Raw genomic sequence first — 20039 nt, 5'->3', positions numbered from 1 at the left:
TTAATTTTTTTTTTTTTAGGGAGGTGGTACTGGGGATTAAACCCAGGGGCACTCGACCACTGAGCCACATCCCTAGTCCTGTTTTGTATTTTATTTAGAGTCAGGGTCTCACTGAGTTGTTTAGCACCTTGCTGTTGCTGAGGCTGGCTTGGAACTCATGATTCTCCTGTCTCAGCCTCCTGAGCTGCTGGAATTACAGGCATGCACCTGTAATTCTGCGCTCAGCCTCTTAATGTTTTTATTTATAGAGTCAGCTCTGTGATTCAGATAAGCTGTGTTCGGAATTTAGGAGTAACCATTAGGCTCTGAAGTAATTTTTTGTTTTGTTTTTTACCTTAAGACATTAAATACAATTATTTAATGTCATCACTCAATGGTAGAGCACTTGCTTAACATGTGTGAGGCCCTGGGTTCTATCCCCAGCACAGTAGAAGAAAAGAAGTAAACAGTCTTTAGGTAAAGAACGGGTCATATATATTTTTGTGTACACACAATACATATATATATTTTTGTGGTGCTAGAATTGAGCCAAGGTGTTGTATATGCAAGTGCTCTACCACTATGTTGTAATCCTTAGCCTGGGTATATAAATATTATGCTGCCAGTACATGGGAGTTATATAAATGAGGAAGAATATGAAAGAGTTTCTTATTTATTAATTCTTCTCAGAATGCCATTGCTTCTGCCTCCCCGGGAAATAAGTTTTGGGTTTAAATAGGAAGTATGGCTTCTTAGGTTTCTCAGCATCTCCACTTACTCAGTTATAAATGCAACACCATTACCTTCTACTTGCATTGGGCATTTCTGAGCTGTCACACAATATAGGTCCATTGGAATTGGGGACCCCATTGGTGGTGGGGATTACCCTATTTCAAGTTGAAGATATTTTTATAATATGAAACATATATTTGTATATTTTCCATCTCAGAATTTAATCACAATTAGATTTAGGTTGCTGTTTCGAAAAACAATGCTTAAAATGTATTTTCTTCTAGGTCGCATGTATGACTACCATGTGCTGGATATGATTGAATTAGGTATTGAGAAGTTTGTGTCGCTCAAAGATATTAAGGTAAGATACTTATTATAAAAATAAAAAGCATTTTGTAATGTTGCTCTTGGCCAATAGTGACCATAGGTGAAGAGTACTAATTTAGAATTTTGTAGAGAATTTCATGTTTTTATTCTGGCATGCACAACAAATACTACTTTATTTTACCTTTACTTTAAAAGTAAGAAATATAATTTAGAGCATATAACACATGTGGGTCTTGTGGCAGATAGACTTCATATTGTGGTTACTAATTCTTGTCTAGGCCCGTGGTTTAAATGCTGTCCTCTCCCTCTGAATGATTATGACACCTATTTTATAGAACCTCAGAAATAGAGGCGTATTCTAAATGCAGGAAACTCTGGCTGATTATGTAGTATTTTGGCCATCAAATTTCTAGCTTAATTTCCCCTTTAGGACTTGGAATCTTTGTATCTCCTTTGTTTGAATGGGATTATGAAATAGAAAGCAATTAGGAAGAATGTTCCATCTCAGCTCCTGGATACAAATTGGGCTCTTACTTTCTCAGAACTCTGCTTCTGATTTTATCCCATCAAATGTATTATTTCCCTTAAAACTCATAGCTGTCCTGTGCATGGCCAAAATAATTTTCCCTATTATATATAGATTTTACAGTTGAGACCCAGAGGGGTTTCATTGGTGATCTGGAGTCATACATATAATAAATTGAACCAAGATTAGTTCTCAAGAAGTTTTCTTTCTTTTGGTAGTGGGATTTAACCCAGAGGCTCTTTATCACTGATTATATCCCAGGCCCCACCCCCTTTTATTGGTCCATTATAGTTGTATATATTGATGGCATTTGTTGTTAAATATTCATACGTGCACACAATATGATTAGACCAGTGTCATTCCCCAACACTTCCCCTCTCCCTCCCGACCTTCCACCTCTTGGTCCTTTTCCTGTACTGATCTCTCTCTGTTTTTTTTTTTTTTTTTTTTGGTGGGTGGTGGCACCTGGGATTGAACTCAGGGACACTTAACCACTTAGCTGCATCCCAAATATTTGGTATTTTATTTAGAGACAGAGTCTCACTGAGTTGCTTAGCACCTCACTTTTGCTGAGGCTGGCTTAGAACTCTCTCCATGCTCCCGCCTCAGCCTCCTGAGCCACTGAGGATTATAGGCATGTGCCACTTTGCCCAGCTTGACTTTAATTTTTAGAAGAACCACCCCCAACTTTATTTTTCTTTTTCCTCTCTAGCTTCTGCATATGAGAGAAAACATACGATCCTTAATCTTCTTTTATTTGACTTATTTCACTTAATGTGATGGTTTCTAGTTCTATCCATTTTCCTTCCAGCCCTTTTTTTGAGAGCACGCCTGGTTCTCAAGATCTTTGAGAGAAAGGCTATTGTCATTTGTAGTGGAAAGTTATGTAACTATTCTTAGTTAATAGTTTTTTGAGATTTATGCTATAGTTGAAAGAATTATAGTGTGTGTATAAATATATATATATATATATATATATATATATATATATATATCTCGATACCTTCTGTCAGCCCTTCTTTAAAGAGGGAACGCACCATTTAGTTTAAAAGAATTCCTAAATTAAATATCCCCTGATCCTGCAGATTGGAAAGAAGGTCTTATGACATCACCATTTGGTCAGTCATTCTAGCTTCTTCAAGTATAAGAGAACAGTGGCCTGAAATTGGATTTAGAGGCAGAACCCAAGATTTTGAGGCCTTTCTTTCGATTACAATGAAATTTGTCATGTGACAAATTAATGACTTTTTTTTTTAAAGAGAGAGATAATTTTTTTTTTATTGAGAGAGAGAGGGAGAGAGAATTTTTAATATTTATTTTTTTTAGTTATTGGCGGACACAACATCTTTGTTTGTATGTGGTGCTGAGGATCGAACCTGGGCCTCAGGCATGCCAGGCGAGCACGCTACTGCTTGAGCCACATCCCCAGCCTGAGAGAGAGAATTTTAATATTTATTTTTTAATTTTCGACGGACACAACATCTTTGTTTGTGTGTGGTGCTGAGGATCGAACCCCGGGCCGCACGCATGCCAGGCGAGCACGCTACCGCTTGAGCCACATCCCCAGTGCAAATTAATGACTTCTTGACCCTCAATTGCAACCACGTATGAAATAAGTGTAGGAACATCAAATGAGATAATGTCTGTGAAAATGTTCATCAGTGAACATATTATTGTGGAAGCCATCATATTATTAGTTTCTTTGGGGCTATGCACAAATCCCTGGAGATGAGCAGCATATCCCCATTTTTACCTTTACAATTACTTCTTACTTGCTTACTAGATTGGTGGGTGTGAGCATTGACTGATGGATGAGTGGTTATCAATCCCTCTATTCTTTCTGTTTCCAAAGCAATGAAATCCTCCATTCACTGTGCTGCTTCTAAACTGGAACACAAGTCTGATGTGGTGCATATCTGTAATCCCAGCTACTGGGAAGAGGCAGAGGCTGGAGGATTGAAAATTTGAGGCCAGCCTGGGCAAGTTAGTTAGACCCTTTCTTTGAATGCAGTGATGTGACATGTGATTCTAGCATGCATGAGGCCCTGAGTTCAAATCCAGTACCACACACACACATACAAAAAACAAAACAAAACAACAAAAAAACCTTTTCATTTGTGGAATAAGTGAGTTTGTGTGTGTGTTCATACAAAAACTACAGATTTCATTAATTGATAAGAAATGTGCCTACACCAACAATTCCGGCATACACTGAGATTTATTATATAGTTCTTCTCTTTTCACCCTAATCTTGGGTTACAAGCATGTATTTTTAGTTTGTTTTAAAGTTGTATATTTTTTTATACGTTTCCTTCAATTAATTTCCTTTTTTACCATCTCATTTTTAAGACATTTCACTGGTATTTCTTTTTTATGCCTATTGTGTTTACCAAGCCTCTTCTCTCTATTAATGAATTTTTATACAGGCACAATAAAAATAAATTAACAGGTGATTAGACTTTACCAGGAATTCAGCAAGTATTCTAGGATCCTGTTTTCTAAGATGACCAAGTAAGCCTTAATAAACAGATTAAATTTTGCGACAAGTTGATTTTATTTTAGATAAGGTAGCCATATTGCAACTGCCTGAGAAATTTTATTTGAGAAATTTTTGGAATGTTGTGTAATACATAAGAATTATTTACCTGTTTTTTCTCTATTTAAAAAACTCAATCTGGGCCTAGTGGTATACACCTATAATCTCACTATAATCCCAGCTACTCAAGAGGCTACAGAAGGAGGATCTCAAGTTTGAAGTCTGGCTCAGGAGACCCTTTCTCAAAAAATAAAAAGGTCGGGGAAGTTACTCAGTGGTTAAGTGCCCCTCGGTTCAATCAATTCCCAGTATCCCCCCCCCCAAAAAAAAACAACTGAAAAGGGTGGCTCAGGGGCTCCATATAATTATAGTATTTTTAGTATACTTTATTTATAATATTTTTAGGATTTTGAATTTTTAGTTCCTTTCAGAATTCAATTTGTTTTTAATGGAATAGAGTTCTTTACATGTTAAATATTATTTCATATAACATTTGTTTTCTTTTTATGATGTGTATACTGGGTCATGATTAAAATGTAATTTTAGCCAGGTGTGGTGGTGCATGCCTGTAATCCCAGTGACTCGGGAGTCTGAGGCAGGAGTTCAAATCCAGTCTTGGCAAAAACGAGGTACTAAGCAACGCAGTGAAACCCTATCTCTAAATAATATACAAAAATGGGGCTGGGGATGTGGCTCAGTGGCCAAGTGTCCCTGAGTTCAATCCCTGGTACCAAAAAAATAAAAAAGTATTTTTTAATTACTATGCATTGTGGTGAAGCCAGAACTGTGGGGCTCCACCTTGTCATACCTACTATATATCTAAATATTCCCCATAGTCCTGGAGTCAGGTACAAACGGAGCACATACATAAGAGTTATTGCGGCTGGAAGGTCCATTCAAGCTTTCAATTAGGCAGACCTTCAGCATAACTTCATCCTCTAAATACAGATAGTTGATTTTCGGGGTTTGGAAGCAGAGAATGTCAACAAGCGTGGTCATGGTGAGCAGGGAAACAACAAGTGACCTCTAGTCCTAGGGCAAAAAATGTTTGTTTTTTGTCATGTTTGTTTTTCTGCTGTGTTTGGATAATCTCTGATTACTGTCAGAGTGGAGGTATTAGAATTAATGGGAAACTCAGACCAACAACCTTCAACAGTTAATACTTAAAGATTTTTTTTTTTCTTGGTAGCTTCTAAATCCTCTTGTTATCACTCATTCTTTTTAATATAGAAAATCTGGAGTTAAGACAAATTCTTTTTTTTTTAATATATTTTTTTTAGATGTCAATGGACCTTTATTTTATTAATTTATTTATATGTGGTGCTGAGAATCGAACCCAGTGCCCTCACATATGTGAGGCAAGTACTCTACCACTGAGTTGCAACACTAGCCCTGACAAAATACTTTTTTATAGCAAGTGCTTCAAGCATATGAAGTGAGAATTGGCCCATATTTTCTATAGCTTGTGTAGAATAATATTGTTTCCCATGTGAATGTTTGGTTAGTGGTTTAAATTTTAAATATAGTGATTTTTTTTTTTAACCTTATATGTATTGAGCCCAGAACTTCACTTGTGTTATGCAAGAGTTCTTAACCACTGAGCCATATCCCCAGCCCTTTTATTTTATATTTTGAGACCAGATCTTACTTAGTTGCCCAGGCTGGCCTTGAACTTAAAATCCTTCTGCCTTAGCCTCCCCAGTAACTGGGATTGTAGGTATGCATCACCATACCTTGCTCCTAAAAACACTTTTAATATGATGCAATAGGAAAGGCACAGTGGTACAAATAATTCAAAGAAATTGCAATTAAATTTATTTTGATTCTGAAATGCTGGTTATAAGAGGCAAATTTTTAGTTTTTTTGGTTGGTTGGGTTTTGTCTTTCTCAAGTGTAGCTTTTAATTTTATTCTTTATATAAACTAATGTTAAAAAAGTAGTTTACATCATTCTTTGATCTCTTATGTGATAATGAATAAAGTAGAATAAAGAATTTTATTTTTTATTTTTTATTATTTCTATTTTGAGATGTGGTCTTGCTGTGTTACTTAGGCTGGTCTTGGAAATCCTGGGCTCAAGGGATCCTCCCTGCATTGGTCAGCCTCCTGAGTAGCTGGGACTAAAGGCATGCCACTGTACCTGGATCAATTATTTTTCAGTCTAAAAATCTGTAAGCCTAAAAATCCCACCTGTGTGTTCTTTTTTTTTTTTAGTACAAAATAAGTATTTTCAGACATAGTTTTAGAATTGTTAATGTAATCTGAAAACAAATTACTGTATTGACCGCCTTAAAATCAGCATATAAACAGTGTAGACTTTGACAGTTATATAATTATTCTTTTTTTTTTTTTTTTCCATTTCACAGAATAGTAAATGTCCTGAGGGAACAAAACCCATGTTAATATTTGCTGGTGATGCTTTTGATACAACTGAAGACTATAGAAGACTAAAAAGTCTTCTCATTGGTAAATATTTTAATACATTTTATTTGTAGGGTAACTGAGGTAGGCAATTTAAGACTGTCCTTGATGGCACTTTGCTCTGGGCGTACAATTTTTTCCTTTTCTTATTTTTATTTTTCTTCCACCAATAGCAGGAAAGTACTTAATTATCTCAAATAGAGTTAAAGGGAATGTTACATTTTATGGATTATTATTATTTTTTGATATTGTAATTAAAATATCATCCTATTTATATAAAGTGTTTTATACTTTACAAAATGCTCACACCTATCTCCTGTTATTACTAATGTCATTAGTTTAAACTTAAATTGTTAAGCTCAGATTTCACTTTGCATTCGTTTAAGACCTGTTAGTTTGATATGTAAGGACTTTCATAATGTAACCCCAGTATAACTTACCTTATTGATCTTCAATTTTCTTCTTTCTTTTTCTTTGAAAAAGTGGTATGTTTTCTGAGGTCATTTTTATTTATTCAATTTCTAAAATTCTTTGAAGTTTCATATCAGGTTTTGTTTCAGGAAACCCTCAGTGCCAAACCATTATTATGTACTTTACATTGATTGCTTGATTTTCACAAGAAACTTACAGGCTCATTTTACAGACAACTTAGTCCACCACCACCCTGTTGCCCACAAGTGGCCAATTAACCATTTTTTAATTCACATTTCTCCTTTTGTGATAATTTGGCTTTACTGTTTTTCAAGGTCTTTTGTTTTTGAGTCCTAGGCATAAAACCAAGGATCTCATTCATAGTAGGCAGTTGATCTACTACTGAACGATATATCCTCAGTCCTTTTCATTTTAAGACAAGGTCTTGTTAAATTGCCCAAGCTAACTTTGAATTTAGGACCATCCTGCCTCAACCTCTGGAGTAGCTGGGTTTCTAAGCGTGCACCACCATGCGTAGCTACTTGTTTTTTGTTTTTTTTTTAATAATATTTGTGATGTTAGGGATTGAACCTAGGGCCTTTCACATGTTAGACAAGCACTCTACCAACTGAGCTATATTCTTAGCCCTCTGTGATTTTTAAAACGTTACTAATCACAGTTGCCAGTTCTTTTTTTTTAATTGTTGTTTGTTTGATTATAACTCTGGAAAATAATTTGTCCAAGAGATTTGCACTAATTTAAAGAGTCTGGTTAACTTTTTGGTGAACTCTGCAGCACTCTTTTATGTTCCCTTTTCACCTCTGCTTTGACAGCCTCAAGGTTCCTTATTGATGTGCAGCAATATTTTCTCAATTTTCAGTAATTTATACTGTATTTCATTTGTGGTTTTTTTGCATCCCTTTTATAAATTTAGGCTTGTTATCCTAAATTGCCCTTTAAAAACTTTTTATATACTTTGCCCTAGATTATTGCTGGAAAGTTGGTGGCTTATGTATTAGATTATATTCTTAGACTTTACAAATCTGAGCCCACCAAAATATCAAAAAAGTTTGAGGTAGATACGTTGAGACACATTGCTTTTATTTTTTATTGTTGGTACTATTAACAGTGTTATTGTTGATTATAATTTCCAGAGTTCTCATTTCTCTTAATAAGTCTGGGGGTATGTTGTTTTTGGTTTTGGGGATCGGGTGGGATTGAACCCAGAGCCTCCTGAATGCTAGGCAAGTACTTTACCACAGAGCTATACACCTGGCTGAGCATTAGTATTATCTGTTTTAATCTTTACAAAATTTCTGGAATTTGGTGACATTCATTTCAGAAATGGGAGACAGAAGTTCATGGAGATTAAATAAGGGGTATTAAATAGGTGAAGCAGAATTGAAACTCAATACCTGAGCTTTTCTGCCTCTGTTGTCCATTTTCTCTTGGCAGAATCTTTTTTTTAGGTTCTTACCTATATTGTCCATGAAGTAAATTCATACATGAGTGACAGTGATTAATATTTTCTACTTTTAATATTAAAGCCCAAAATATCAAGAGTTTTTGTTTATTTGGTACTAAGGATTAAGCTACTACTACTATTTACTACTGAGTTACATATCCAGTCCTTTTTAATTTTTATTTTGAGACAGGGTCTCACTTTAAGGTCTTGTAAAATTGTTGAGGCTAGCCCCAAATTTGTGATCCTCCTGCCTCAGCCTCCTGAGTTGCTAGGATTACAAGCATGTGCCCTGTGCCCAGCAAGATTATTTTTTTAGCCAATATTTCAGCCAGATTTTCAGGCAATATTTCTATTACTTATACTCTATTGGCTCAGATTTCCTACCTTTTCCCACCATGTCCCCATATGATTATGTTAGGTGAGGTAGGTACTTATGATTTGTTATAGCAGAGAGAGGGCTTTTGCTTGCCTTTATTTTAATGGCTTTTTTAAGCCCTAAACTTCTCATTATTTTGTGTTTCCACTAGATGGCATTAATGACCACATAATGTAATAATGAGCGAAGCGAGTGAAAACCTGATGGAATCTGGGGACAGTTAGAAGAGGAATGGAATAAAATTGTAGGACACAAAGGGAAGTGGGTTTTCGGTGTAGATATGAAGTAAAATAACTGTCCTTTAGTTATGTTATGTGTTCAAATGAAATATAATGATGTGTCATTTAACAATGTGCATGTGGGGCTGGGGATGTGGCTCAAGCAGTAGCGCGCTCTCCTGGCATGCGTGCGGCCTGGGTTCGATCCTCAGCACCACATACAAACAAAGATGCAGTGTCCGCCGAAAACTAAAAAATAAATATTAAAAATTCTTAAAAAAAAAAAACAATGTGCATGTGGCCTTAAAAATGTGTTAGGTGATTTCATCAATGTATAAGCATCAAAGTGTATCTACCCAAACTAAATGGCTATGTCATCACTAGGTGATATATTCTTTTTTTTTTTTTTTCCTAAGGTTGAGGGGGCATACCGGAGATTAAACTCCGGGGTGTTTAACCACTGAGCCATATCCCCAGCCTGTTTTATTTTTTATTTTGAGACGGAGTCTCACTATATGTGAGACCTTGCTAAGTTGCCTAGGCTGGCCTGGAACCTGCACTCCTACTACCTTAGCCTTCTGAGTCTCTAGGATTACAGGTCTATGTCACCACGGCTCACTTAAGTGATGTATTCTTATCGAACCGTTGTCATATATGTGGTCTGTCATTGAAATCTCCCTATGTAGCACATGACTGTATGGTAGATCAAAAAGGAAAGGAAATTAATGAAGGGCTTTCTTATAGGAAGTTTCTTTTTGGTTACTTAAATATTATATAATTTTTTGTAAAAAAAAAAGTTTTATAAATCTAATGGAAATTGCTTTTTTTTTTTCTTTCTTTTTTTAATTGTAATGCTGGTGGTGGAAATCTAGGACCTCATGAATGCTAGGAATGTGCTTTTCACTAAGTTACATCTTCCGCTCTGGAACTGTTTTTTTTTTTTGGTACCAGAGATTGAATCTAGGGTTGCTTAACCACTGAGCTACATCCCAGCCCTCTTTTAAAAAATTATTATTTTTTATTTTAAAATAAGGTCTTGCTAAGTTGCTGAGACTGGCTTTGAAATTGTGATCCTCCTGGGGCTGGGGCTGGGGCTGGGGCTGGGGCTGGGGCTGGGACTGTGGCTTAGCAGTAGAGCTCGCCTAGCATGTGCGGGGCCCTGGGTTCGATCCTCAGCACCACATAGATAAATAAAATAAAGATATTGTATCCAACTACAACTAAAAAAATATATATATTAAAAAAAAGAAAAGAAATTGTGATCCTCCTGCCTCAGCCTCCCAAACTGGCTGGGATTAAAGGCATGTACCACCATGCCTGGTTGGAACTGCATCTTTGATAGAATATTTATCAACCAGTAAATAATCTTTTTAGATTTAGTCTATCCTAATTTTTATTGTTACTGTTTTTATGTGACTGTTCATTGAACATTAAACTGATAGTAAATCAAGAAATGGGTTAATTTCATGAAATGTTCCTTTAAGGTCTCTGTTATTTATCTACCTAACAAGATTAATTTTTCTTAATGCCTTTATTTATAACAGTGGTCATAGCTACATTGTCTTAATTTATTTTAACCTTATTTCCTAAATTTTTAATCCATTTGAAAAATGTGCAGTGAGCTGGGTGTAGTAGCACATGTTTGTAATCCCAGCAACTCAAGAGGCTGAAGAAAGAGGATCTCAAGCTTGAGACCATCCTCAGCATTTAGTGAGGCCGTAGAAACTTACAAAACCCTGTCTCAACATAAAAAATGAAAAGGACTAGGGATGTGGGTCAGTGGTAAAGCACCCCTAGGTTCAATTCCCAGTATCCAAAAAACCAAAAACATGCAATAATGAAAATAACTGCTAAAGGTTTGGTCAGGTAATTTACTAATCTTTTCTACAGCCTCACAGAGGTAGTTGTATTAGTCTTCTCAGGTTGCCATAGCATGATATCATTGACTTGGTGGGCTTAACCCACATAGTTCCAAAAGCTTAAAAGTCCAAGATCAAAGTTGCTTCCAAATAGGCTTTCTGGTGTTTTTTCTTTTTCTTTAGAGACAGATTCGCAATGCTCCTGTCTCAGCCTCCCGAGCTCCTGGGATTACAGGTGTGTGCCACCGTGCCCAGCTTGGTTTTTCTTACTGGAACATAAATTGTATTGGATTAGGGTCCTACCTTTTTTGACCTCCTTTAAACTTCAGTATATCCTTAGTGGCCTCTTCTCTAAAGAGAATAAATAAATAAATAAAAATAGTATTTTATTTATTTGGTGACTAGAGCTTCAAAGTATAAATATTGAGAGAATAGATGCATTCAGTACATAACAGTAATATTGCTCCCATGTTATGGATAAGGAAATTGAGACCAGTTAGCTTGATTGCCCAGCTTGAAGAGAAGTAAGTGGCAGATTCAGGATCTGATTGTATTCCTGGACTACAGATCCCATGGCTTTGCTGTAAATATGCTGGTCAGCCTACTGTTTCCTTTCCACTTCATTTATTCATTCATTCATTTATTGGTATCAGGAATTGAACTAAGGGGCATTTAACCACTGAGCCAAATCCCAAGCCCTTTTTTGTATTTTATTTAGAGACAGGGTCTTGCTGATTTGCTTAGGGCCTCATTAAGTTGCTAAGGCTGGCTTTGAACTTGCAATCCTCCTGCCTCAGCCTCCCCAGCCGCTGGGATTACAGGCATGCACCATCTTGCCCAGCTTCCACTGTATTTATTTATAGACACAGACACACTTAAAGTCTTATTTTTGCCTAGAATTAATCCATTGCAAAATATCAAACTGAAGCTTTCCATCTCTGACTAAAACTCATTTATCTTCAGCCCCCTTACTTCTTTTATTTTTTGTGGTGCTGGAGATTGAACCCAGGGCCTTGTGCATGCAAGGCGAGCACTCTACTAACTGAGCTATATCCCTGGCTGACTCCCTTATTTCTTTTTAACTGCAGTTTTACCTCTATCTGTACCCTCATAATATCTTTCTTTCTTCTTGAACTCTCATTCCCTGCCAGCTTTTTGTCAGCATTCTGTTGAGACACATTTTAATCTATTACCTCTTTGTTTTAGACTCATCTGTACTTTCCTTGATCAGGTCCTGGAATCTTCAGCTGTTTGTCTTGTAGGTTAAAAATTTATGCCTTTACTAACATTGGTACTGGAGAGTGAATTCAGAGACACTCAACCACTGAGCCACATCCCTGACCTATTTTGTATTTTATTTAGAGAAAGGGTCTCACACCAAGTTGCTTAGCACCTCGCTGTTGCTGAGGCTGGCTTTGAACCTGTCATCTTCCTGTCCCAGCCTCCCGAGCTGCTGGGATTACAGACTTGCTCCATTGTGCCTGGCTTGACTAACATTTTTTAAAAAGTTAATATCCATGGTAAATATGATACTCCAATAAAAAACATTGGCTTTAAAAGAAGAAATTCAAAACTGAAAAATTACATATTTCAGTGGAAAAGACATGAGATTAAATAATTGAGAGGAGAAACTTTCACACATTTTTCAGGAATCATTTTTGTGCTGCTTATCTTTTTAGTAAGTATTAGAGCAAAATGGGACATTTAGAATGCAGTTCTTTGAAACTGGATTTTAAAAGTGTGTTGAGTTTTTTTGGTACTGGGGATTGAACTAGGGATGCTTAACCACTGGGCAACATCCCCAGCCCTTTTTATTTTTTATTTTGAGTCAGGGTCTCACTATGTTGCTTAAGGTCTCACTAAATTGCTGAGGCTGGCCTTGAACATGTGATCCTCCTGCCTCAGCCTCAAGTTGCTGGGATTACAGGGTGTTTGCTACCATACCTGGCATGTATTTTTAAAAAATAACTTAACATGTGCTTTTAGACTTTTTCAGAGGTCCCACAGTATCAAATATTCGCCTGGCTGGATTAGAATATGTTCTGCACTTCACTGCACTGAATGGGAAGATTTACTTTCGAAGCTATAAGTAAGTACGTTTCTTAGCATGTTTTTCTTAATTTTCAGGGTTAGCATGTTAGTGTGACTGGTTTACAGGGCTCAAGCAAAATTGGCATCTGCTCAAGAGTTTGGAGAGTCTGCAGAATAGTAATGGCAGCAGCTTCGTGCTGACACTCCATCAGGATGAGATTAGATCCTGCTAATCTTTGCCTCTGAAACTCTAGTTTTCCAGGGTCCTGGTCCATCTAATACTGCACGCTGTCTGAGTCTGGAACACTAACTCAGGAATGATCTTCTTTAGCTTTATCTGTTTATGGGTTTTGTGTTATTTGTTTGATAGGTACTGGGAAGTGAACCCAGTGGTACTTTACTACTGAGCTACTCATGCTCTTTAATTTTTTTGTTTTGAGATAGAGTCTCACTAAGTTGCTTAGGGCCTAATTAAATTGAGGAGGCTGACCTTGAATTTACTATTCTCTGGCCTCTGCCTCCAGGGCCCCTGGGATTATGTATGTGCACCAAGGTGCTCAACTTCTTTATTGTTCTTAACTGGATTTAGAAAACATAGCCACAAATCAGGCCAGCCAAAACAAATTTCAAAATTGTAACCCCCCCCCCACCCACCCAAAGGCATAGACAGAGGTTAAATAGGAAAGTAGATACATACTCAAGAGAGAATGGGGTGGCTATCAGTCTCAAAAGATGAGATGCTTTTGGGGTAGAGCAAGGAATACATACTCAAGGGAGAATGCAAGGGATAATCCAGAAGGAGTTAGGCCCTAAGTCCTAAATCTTTTTAAAAACTATAGTCCAGCTATAAATGTAAATCCTAACAAGCAGATTCTGTTTTTATTAAAGAGCTTAATGATGTGCTGAAATTATCTTTTGAGGTAAGCATGCCTTTTTTCTTCTTTGTAAAAAATAAAACATTGGCACTGGCTGATAGAGCCTCACTTTCCTAGAAATTGGGCTGACTCTCCAAACTGCCTTTCTTTGTACAATGAGTTTTGTTTCTGGACATTTTGAGCAGTGGCCTGGTAATACAGCCTGTAAGCTAGCAGCTGAGTGTTGACGGTATCTTCTGTTCATCAGTACTATTGTACAATCATTTATGTCCAGAATTTCAAACAGAGAGTTTTGGTTTGTTTTGGTCCAATTTTTTGGGAGATGGAGTCTTTTTTGTTTTTTGGTAGTGGTAGTTGTAGATGGACAGAATGCCTTTATTTTATTTGTTTATTTTTATGTGGTATTGAGGATCGAACCCAGTGCCTGAAGCATGCTAGGCAAGCGCTCTGCCACTGAGCTACAGCCCCAGCCCCAGCCCCAGGGAGATAGAGTCTTGCTGTGACAGCTCAGCTAGCCCCAGACTCCTGGCCTCAAGTGATCCTCTTACCTCAGTCTTCCAAGTGTTGAGACTTAAAAGCATTTACTGCCACTTCTGGCTAAGGTGATTTTCATTTTTATTCATAACAAGAGTTAGCTGACTAACTATGTCTAATGACATATCCAAATGAAAATAAACATTCACCTCTTGTTTAATAATTTTCATCATGATCTCAACTGAACTGAGTCAGAAGTGCTTACTTAGTTTTTCCCACCATATGACTAATAGTACCACTTATGCTCTTTCCTTTCATTGAAAGTAAAATAATAGGGACTGGGGATGTAGTCAAGTGTTACAGCACTTTCCTAACATGCGTGAAGCTCTTGTCCCAATCCCTACCACTACATACACACAAAAAAATAATAAGGCAAAATACAATAAAATATCTATTAATTGCAAGATACAATTAAGAGTTGTTTTTTTTGGGGGGGGTCGTATACTGGGGATTGAACTCAGGGAACTTAACCACTGAGCCACATCCCTGACCTTTTATAGTTTTCATTTTAAGATAGGGTCTTGCTAAGTTGCATAGGGCCTTGTTGAGTTGCTGAGGTTGGCTTTGAACTCGCAAGTCTCCTGCCTCAGCCTTCTGAGTTGCTGGGATTACAGGCATGTGCCACTGTACCTGATGGAGCTTTGCCATTATTTTTTAACTAGTTAAAATTGAAGTTTTTTTTTTTTTAAGTGTGTTGTTTGCATTTCCTCACTTGATATGGGGGCTTTCAAGAATGTATTGTAGGGGGGCTGGGGATGTGGCTCAAGCGGTAGCGCCCTTGCCTGGCATGCGTGCGGCCTGGGTTTGATCCTCAGTACCACATACAAACAAAGATGTTGTGTCCGCCGAAAACTAAAAAATAAATATTAAAATTCTCTCTCTCTCTAAAAAACCAAAATGTATTATAAGGCTAAGGATATGGCTCAGTGGTGGAGTGCTTGTCTAGCATGTGTGAGGCCCTGAGTTCAATCCCCAGCAGTGCAAAAAATAAAAAGTGTTATGGATCAGGCTCCATGTTACACACCTGTAATCGCAGCAACTCAGAAGATTGAGAAAGGAGCCTTAGCAACTTGGCAAGACCTGTCTGAAAATAAAAAGGCTGGAGATGTGGTTCATTTGTAAAGTGCCCCTGGTTCAATCCCCAGTACCACTGGGGAAAAAAAAAAGTAAAATAAAACCAGAGACCCTAGTAGGAAATTAAATCACAGTTTTTCCATATTTGACCTCTAATACCTGCTAGCCATTGGCTTGAAATAGAGAATGGGCAGTGTGATGAAGAGGGAACTACTGGAAAGAATCACTAAATGTATGACAGCTTAGCAAGGATAGGCCCTGCTTGGGAGGTGTGGAAAATTGAAGAAGGATGTTTCCAGGTATGGGAGTCATCTCTGAGCCTGGTGACCTGGCCCCAGGTCATTTCTCAGGGCCTTATTTCTTCCTTTAAAAAGTGTAGTAATAGCATTTAGGTATTTCTGAATGATATCAGCAAATTCTGGAATCAATCATTTTCCTTTATAAGAGGGAAAAGGGTACAGATGTAGGTAGGAATATGCTAGAGAAGTCTTTCTCACTTAACTCAGCACCTCAGCCATTCTCATGAACTGTACTACTGTGTCCTTGCCCTCTCTCTTACTGCATATTAGCCCATAAGCAGCTTGTAAAAGGTAAGCTAATATTCACAGACATTGTTTGTGAAAATTAATAAGGCTTATAAAATGATTTTTAGCTTCTTGAATGAAAGGAACTTTGAATGTGAAATTGATATAACCTTCAACATGTCATTTTGGTTGAATAATCATAGTATTAATGACCTCCTGCTGTACATTTTTTTTTGTACTGGGGATTGAACCCAGGGCACTTAACCACTGAGCCACATCCCCAGCTCTTTTTTATATAAAAACTTAGAAACGGTCTTGCTGAGTTGCCAAGTACCTCACTAATCTGCTGAGGCTGGCTTTGAATTCCTGATCCTCCTGCCTCAGCCTCCCAAGTTGCTGGGATTACAGGCATGCGCCACCGCTCCCAGTTCCTCCTGTACATCTTATGATAATTAATTACTCATTTGTGTGTATCATTTGTATTCCTTGGAAAATTTTATTCACTATAGGTTCAAAATCATTAATATGAAACAAAATCTTTAGTAAATACCACATATGCCTTTGCCATGACATTGATTAGGTTTTATAGAGTTAAATAGGCCAAATGGGAAGTGGTAACCTGTCATCCCAGTGACTTGGGAGGCTGATGCAGGAGGATCAAGAGTAGTAATATCAGTCTTCTCAAGAAATGGGCAGATATTTAAACATAGGGATTGCAATTAGCATGTCTATAACTTGAGCCCATCTGAAAGAGAAGTAACAGGGTTTTGTCTTTGTGTCCCTGATTTTTGTACCATACCATCTTGCAGAACTAATGTTATTACTTTTGATTTAGAGCTTATATAGGAAAAGCAAAAAAAAAAAACAGATTGGATTATGAGATGAGTATTAGCCATGTGGTATAAAGTTCTGGTCAGTAGATATTTGGCTGAAAGTATGAAGGCTTGGTATGTGAGGCAAATACTCTACCAACTGAGCTGTATCCCCAGCCCTGAAGCATTTCTCTTAAGAAAAATAGTACAGTATGTATGATGGGATAAGGTGAAGGAAGTGGTTCAATTTGGGTTTTGTGCCAGGCATGGTAGCACACACCTCTATCCCAGTGACTCAGGAGGCTGAGGCAGGGGGATTGTAAGTTCTAGGCCCAGCTCAGAAAATTAGGCCCTGTCAGAGGATTTTTAAAAAATAGTAAGACTGAAGGACTAGGGATGTAGCTCAGTGATAAAGCACCTCTGACTTCAATCTTTAGTATCCCCACACACACAACAAAAAAATATATATTTTGAGCTTTGTTTTATATTTTGTGGTACTGGGTAAATCCAGGGCCTCTCACCTGCTAGGCAAACACTACATCCCCAGTCCTTTTTCTAATTTTATGAGATAGGGTCTTGCTAAGTTGTCTAGGCTGCCATTGAACTTGTGATTGTCCTGCCTCAGTCTCCCAAGTATATTTCTGACTTCTGACTTTTAGAAATAAACTAAAGGATATACTTGGTCTAATTTCTAAAGTGTTTAAGGAGCTTGGCCTGGCTGGGTGTGGTGGTGCATGCAATTTAGTAAGACTATCTCAAAATAAAATATTAAAAAAGTACTGGATTGGGGGGATTGTGGCTCAGCGGTAGAACTCTTGCCTAGCACGGGCGGAACCTGGGTTCCATCCTCAGCACCACATAAAAATAAAGGCATTGTGTTGTGTCCATCTACACCTAAAAAATAAATAAAGTGCTAGGGGTATGGTGCAGTGGTTTGGCGACCTTAGGTTCAATCTCTGGTATCAAAACAAAACAAAAAAGCCAGAAACTTGGCCTTTCTAAATATGTCACTATATGTAAGTATAAATCCCTTGAACAGGAGTATTTTGGGGGGAGGAGTTTTATAAAAATCAAAGCAGTATTTCTTTTTCCTATTTTATTAAGGTTGCTGTTGAAGAAATCTGGTTGCAGAACACCACGGATTGAATTGGAAGAGATGGGACCTTCATTGGATCTGGTTGTGAGGAGGACACACCTGGCGTCAGATGACCTTTATAAATTATCCATGAAAATGCCAAAAGCTCTCAAGGTATGTGACCTATAACTTGGTGCCATATTTATTTTTATATTCCACCCTTCTTTCCAAAAGGATTTGCAATGTATTAAAGGACATACATAAAAAGATAAATAAATAAAGCTAGAGTCACAGAGTCAGGAAAGGGAGAAAGAGCCAAAAAGATAACCATAAAGAATAATAAAAAGAGTTACAGAAACCAAGCATCAAGGTATGGCACACACCTATAATCCCAGCTCCTTGGAAGGCTGAGTCAGGAGGATAGCAAATTTGAGGCCAGCTTGGTAACTTAGACTTTGTCTCAAAAATAAAATAAAAAGGTTTGGGAATGTAGCTCAAAAGTAGAGCCCGCCCCTGGGTTCAATTATCAGTTCAACAAACAAAAACAGGCATCAAGTTTAGCTTAGAGCTTTCTGGTAGCCAGGACTGACATTTTTAGCAAAAAAGAATCATTAAAGGCATTGTGAAGACTGGGGATTTAGAGCAAGGATGTATAAACCATATGTGCATAAAATATGTTTTGATTTTTAAGTGGTTTTAGAAAGTAGACATGTTACCTCTGGAATGATATTAGAGATGGAAAAATGATAGTCACAATTTCTTAAACTCAACATGGAGATTCTCTTGATGTATGACAGCAGTTAGTGTTTTCTCACAGTGTGGTCTGACAATTCTCCTGGGAATTATTAGAGACACACAATATTGGGCTGTACCTTAAACCTACTGAATTAGAATCTGCATTTTAACAGGATTCCCAAGTGATAGGTATGGATGGTTATGTTTGAAAAGAAAGGTATATAATGCTATAATGTACCATTGAGGGGACACTCATTGATGAAAATTGTTACTAAGATAGTTGTTGAGCTCTTGTTTTTTTAGCAATTCATTAAAGTAAAATGCCATTTAAAAAGGAAAAAAAAAAAAGATGCACACACTCACACGTTTTTCTCTTTGTTTTGTAGCCAAAGAAGAAGAAAAATATCTCCCATGATACTTTTGGTACAACTTACGGAAGGATTCATATGCAAAAGCAAGACCTAAGCAAACTACAAACTAGGAAAATGAAGGGGTTGAAAAAACGACCTGCAGAAAGGATAACAGAAGATCAGGAGAAAAAATCAAAGAGAATGAAAAAACATTAGTGAATTTAGACAGCCAGTGCAGTTTTATTCTGATCTCTTAAAAAGAGTTGCCAAGCTTCAGTACATTCAGTTTCTTACAAGATTTTATCACAGGGCTGGGGATGCAGCTCCGTGGTAGAATACTTGCCTAGCTTGCAGGATGTTTAGTCCTCAGCAGGACGCGTGCACATGCACACACACACAAACACACACACGATTTTATCATATATTTTTATAACATGATAACTATATATTATTATGAACAATAATACAAAGTAAGCCTGTTACTTATACAGTTAAATCCTGGTGTACTGTCTTCTCTCTGATGTGATATCCCCTGCCTCTCAAAACTTCTCACTGGGTGAATGAAGGAGAAGGGATCTCCACAACCATTGGTGTTATTTAAGTTTCTAGGTTGGGTATTGGATAAAGGGAGAAAGCAATGGGAAGCAGAAGTGAATAAAAGGAGGTATATATACATGTACATTCTCAATATGAACTACCTGGAATGTCAACCCCCATCTCCTATGTATATCTACAACATGATTTTTATTTTTTACTTTTTTGTTATTTTGTCTGAAATTCTACCTGCTAAGATTCATTTGCGATTTTAAAACACAGATCCTTGAGACAGATGTCTTTTACCTGATCATTGACATATTACTATGTAATTAATTATTTGACATGATTGTGGGGCTGGGAGTGTGGCTCAGTAGTACAGCACTTACGTAACATATTTGATTCCCAACACCCCAGAATTAATGTTTTTGACTTAAAGAAAAAAAAAAGTAGAGGACTGGGAATGTAGCTTAGTGATAGGGTGCTTATAGCATGCATGCAGAAGTGCTGTGTTCAATTCTGTCTTTTTTTTTTTGGTTCTGGAGATTGAACCCAGGGCCTTGTGCATGCAAGGCAAGCACTCTACCAACTGAGCTATGTCCCCAGCCCTAAATTCTCATTTTTGGGGGGGAAAAAAAATTATAGT

General features: G+C 37.2%; 1 protein-coding gene across 1 annotated transcript in view; it reads left to right on the top strand.

The window, feature by feature from the left end:
- The window catches only part of Rpf2 (ribosome production factor 2 homolog), a 30992-nt gene extending 11379 nt beyond the window's left edge, over window positions 1-19613 (top strand). Inside the window, exons 6-10 of the mRNA XM_027928147.2 lie at window positions 996-1072; window positions 6466-6565; window positions 12836-12938; window positions 17804-17948; window positions 18896-19613. Coding sequence (XP_027783948.1) covers window positions 996-1072; window positions 6466-6565; window positions 12836-12938; window positions 17804-17948; window positions 18896-19075 — 605 coding nt within the window. The 3' untranslated portion in view covers window positions 19076-19613. The remainder of the gene's footprint in view (window positions 1-995; window positions 1073-6465; window positions 6566-12835; window positions 12939-17803; window positions 17949-18895) is intronic.
- The last annotated feature ends 426 nt before the right edge of the window (window positions 19614-20039 follow it).

The sequence above is a fragment of the Marmota flaviventris genome, chromosome 6 (assembly GCF_047511675.1).
Source record: "Marmota flaviventris isolate mMarFla1 chromosome 6, mMarFla1.hap1, whole genome shotgun sequence".
NCBI classification, from domain to species: Eukaryota; Metazoa; Chordata; class Mammalia; order Rodentia; family Sciuridae; genus Marmota; species Marmota flaviventris.
The sequence above is the reverse complement of the archived record's forward strand: the minus strand, read 5'-3'. Positions and strand labels throughout refer to the sequence as shown.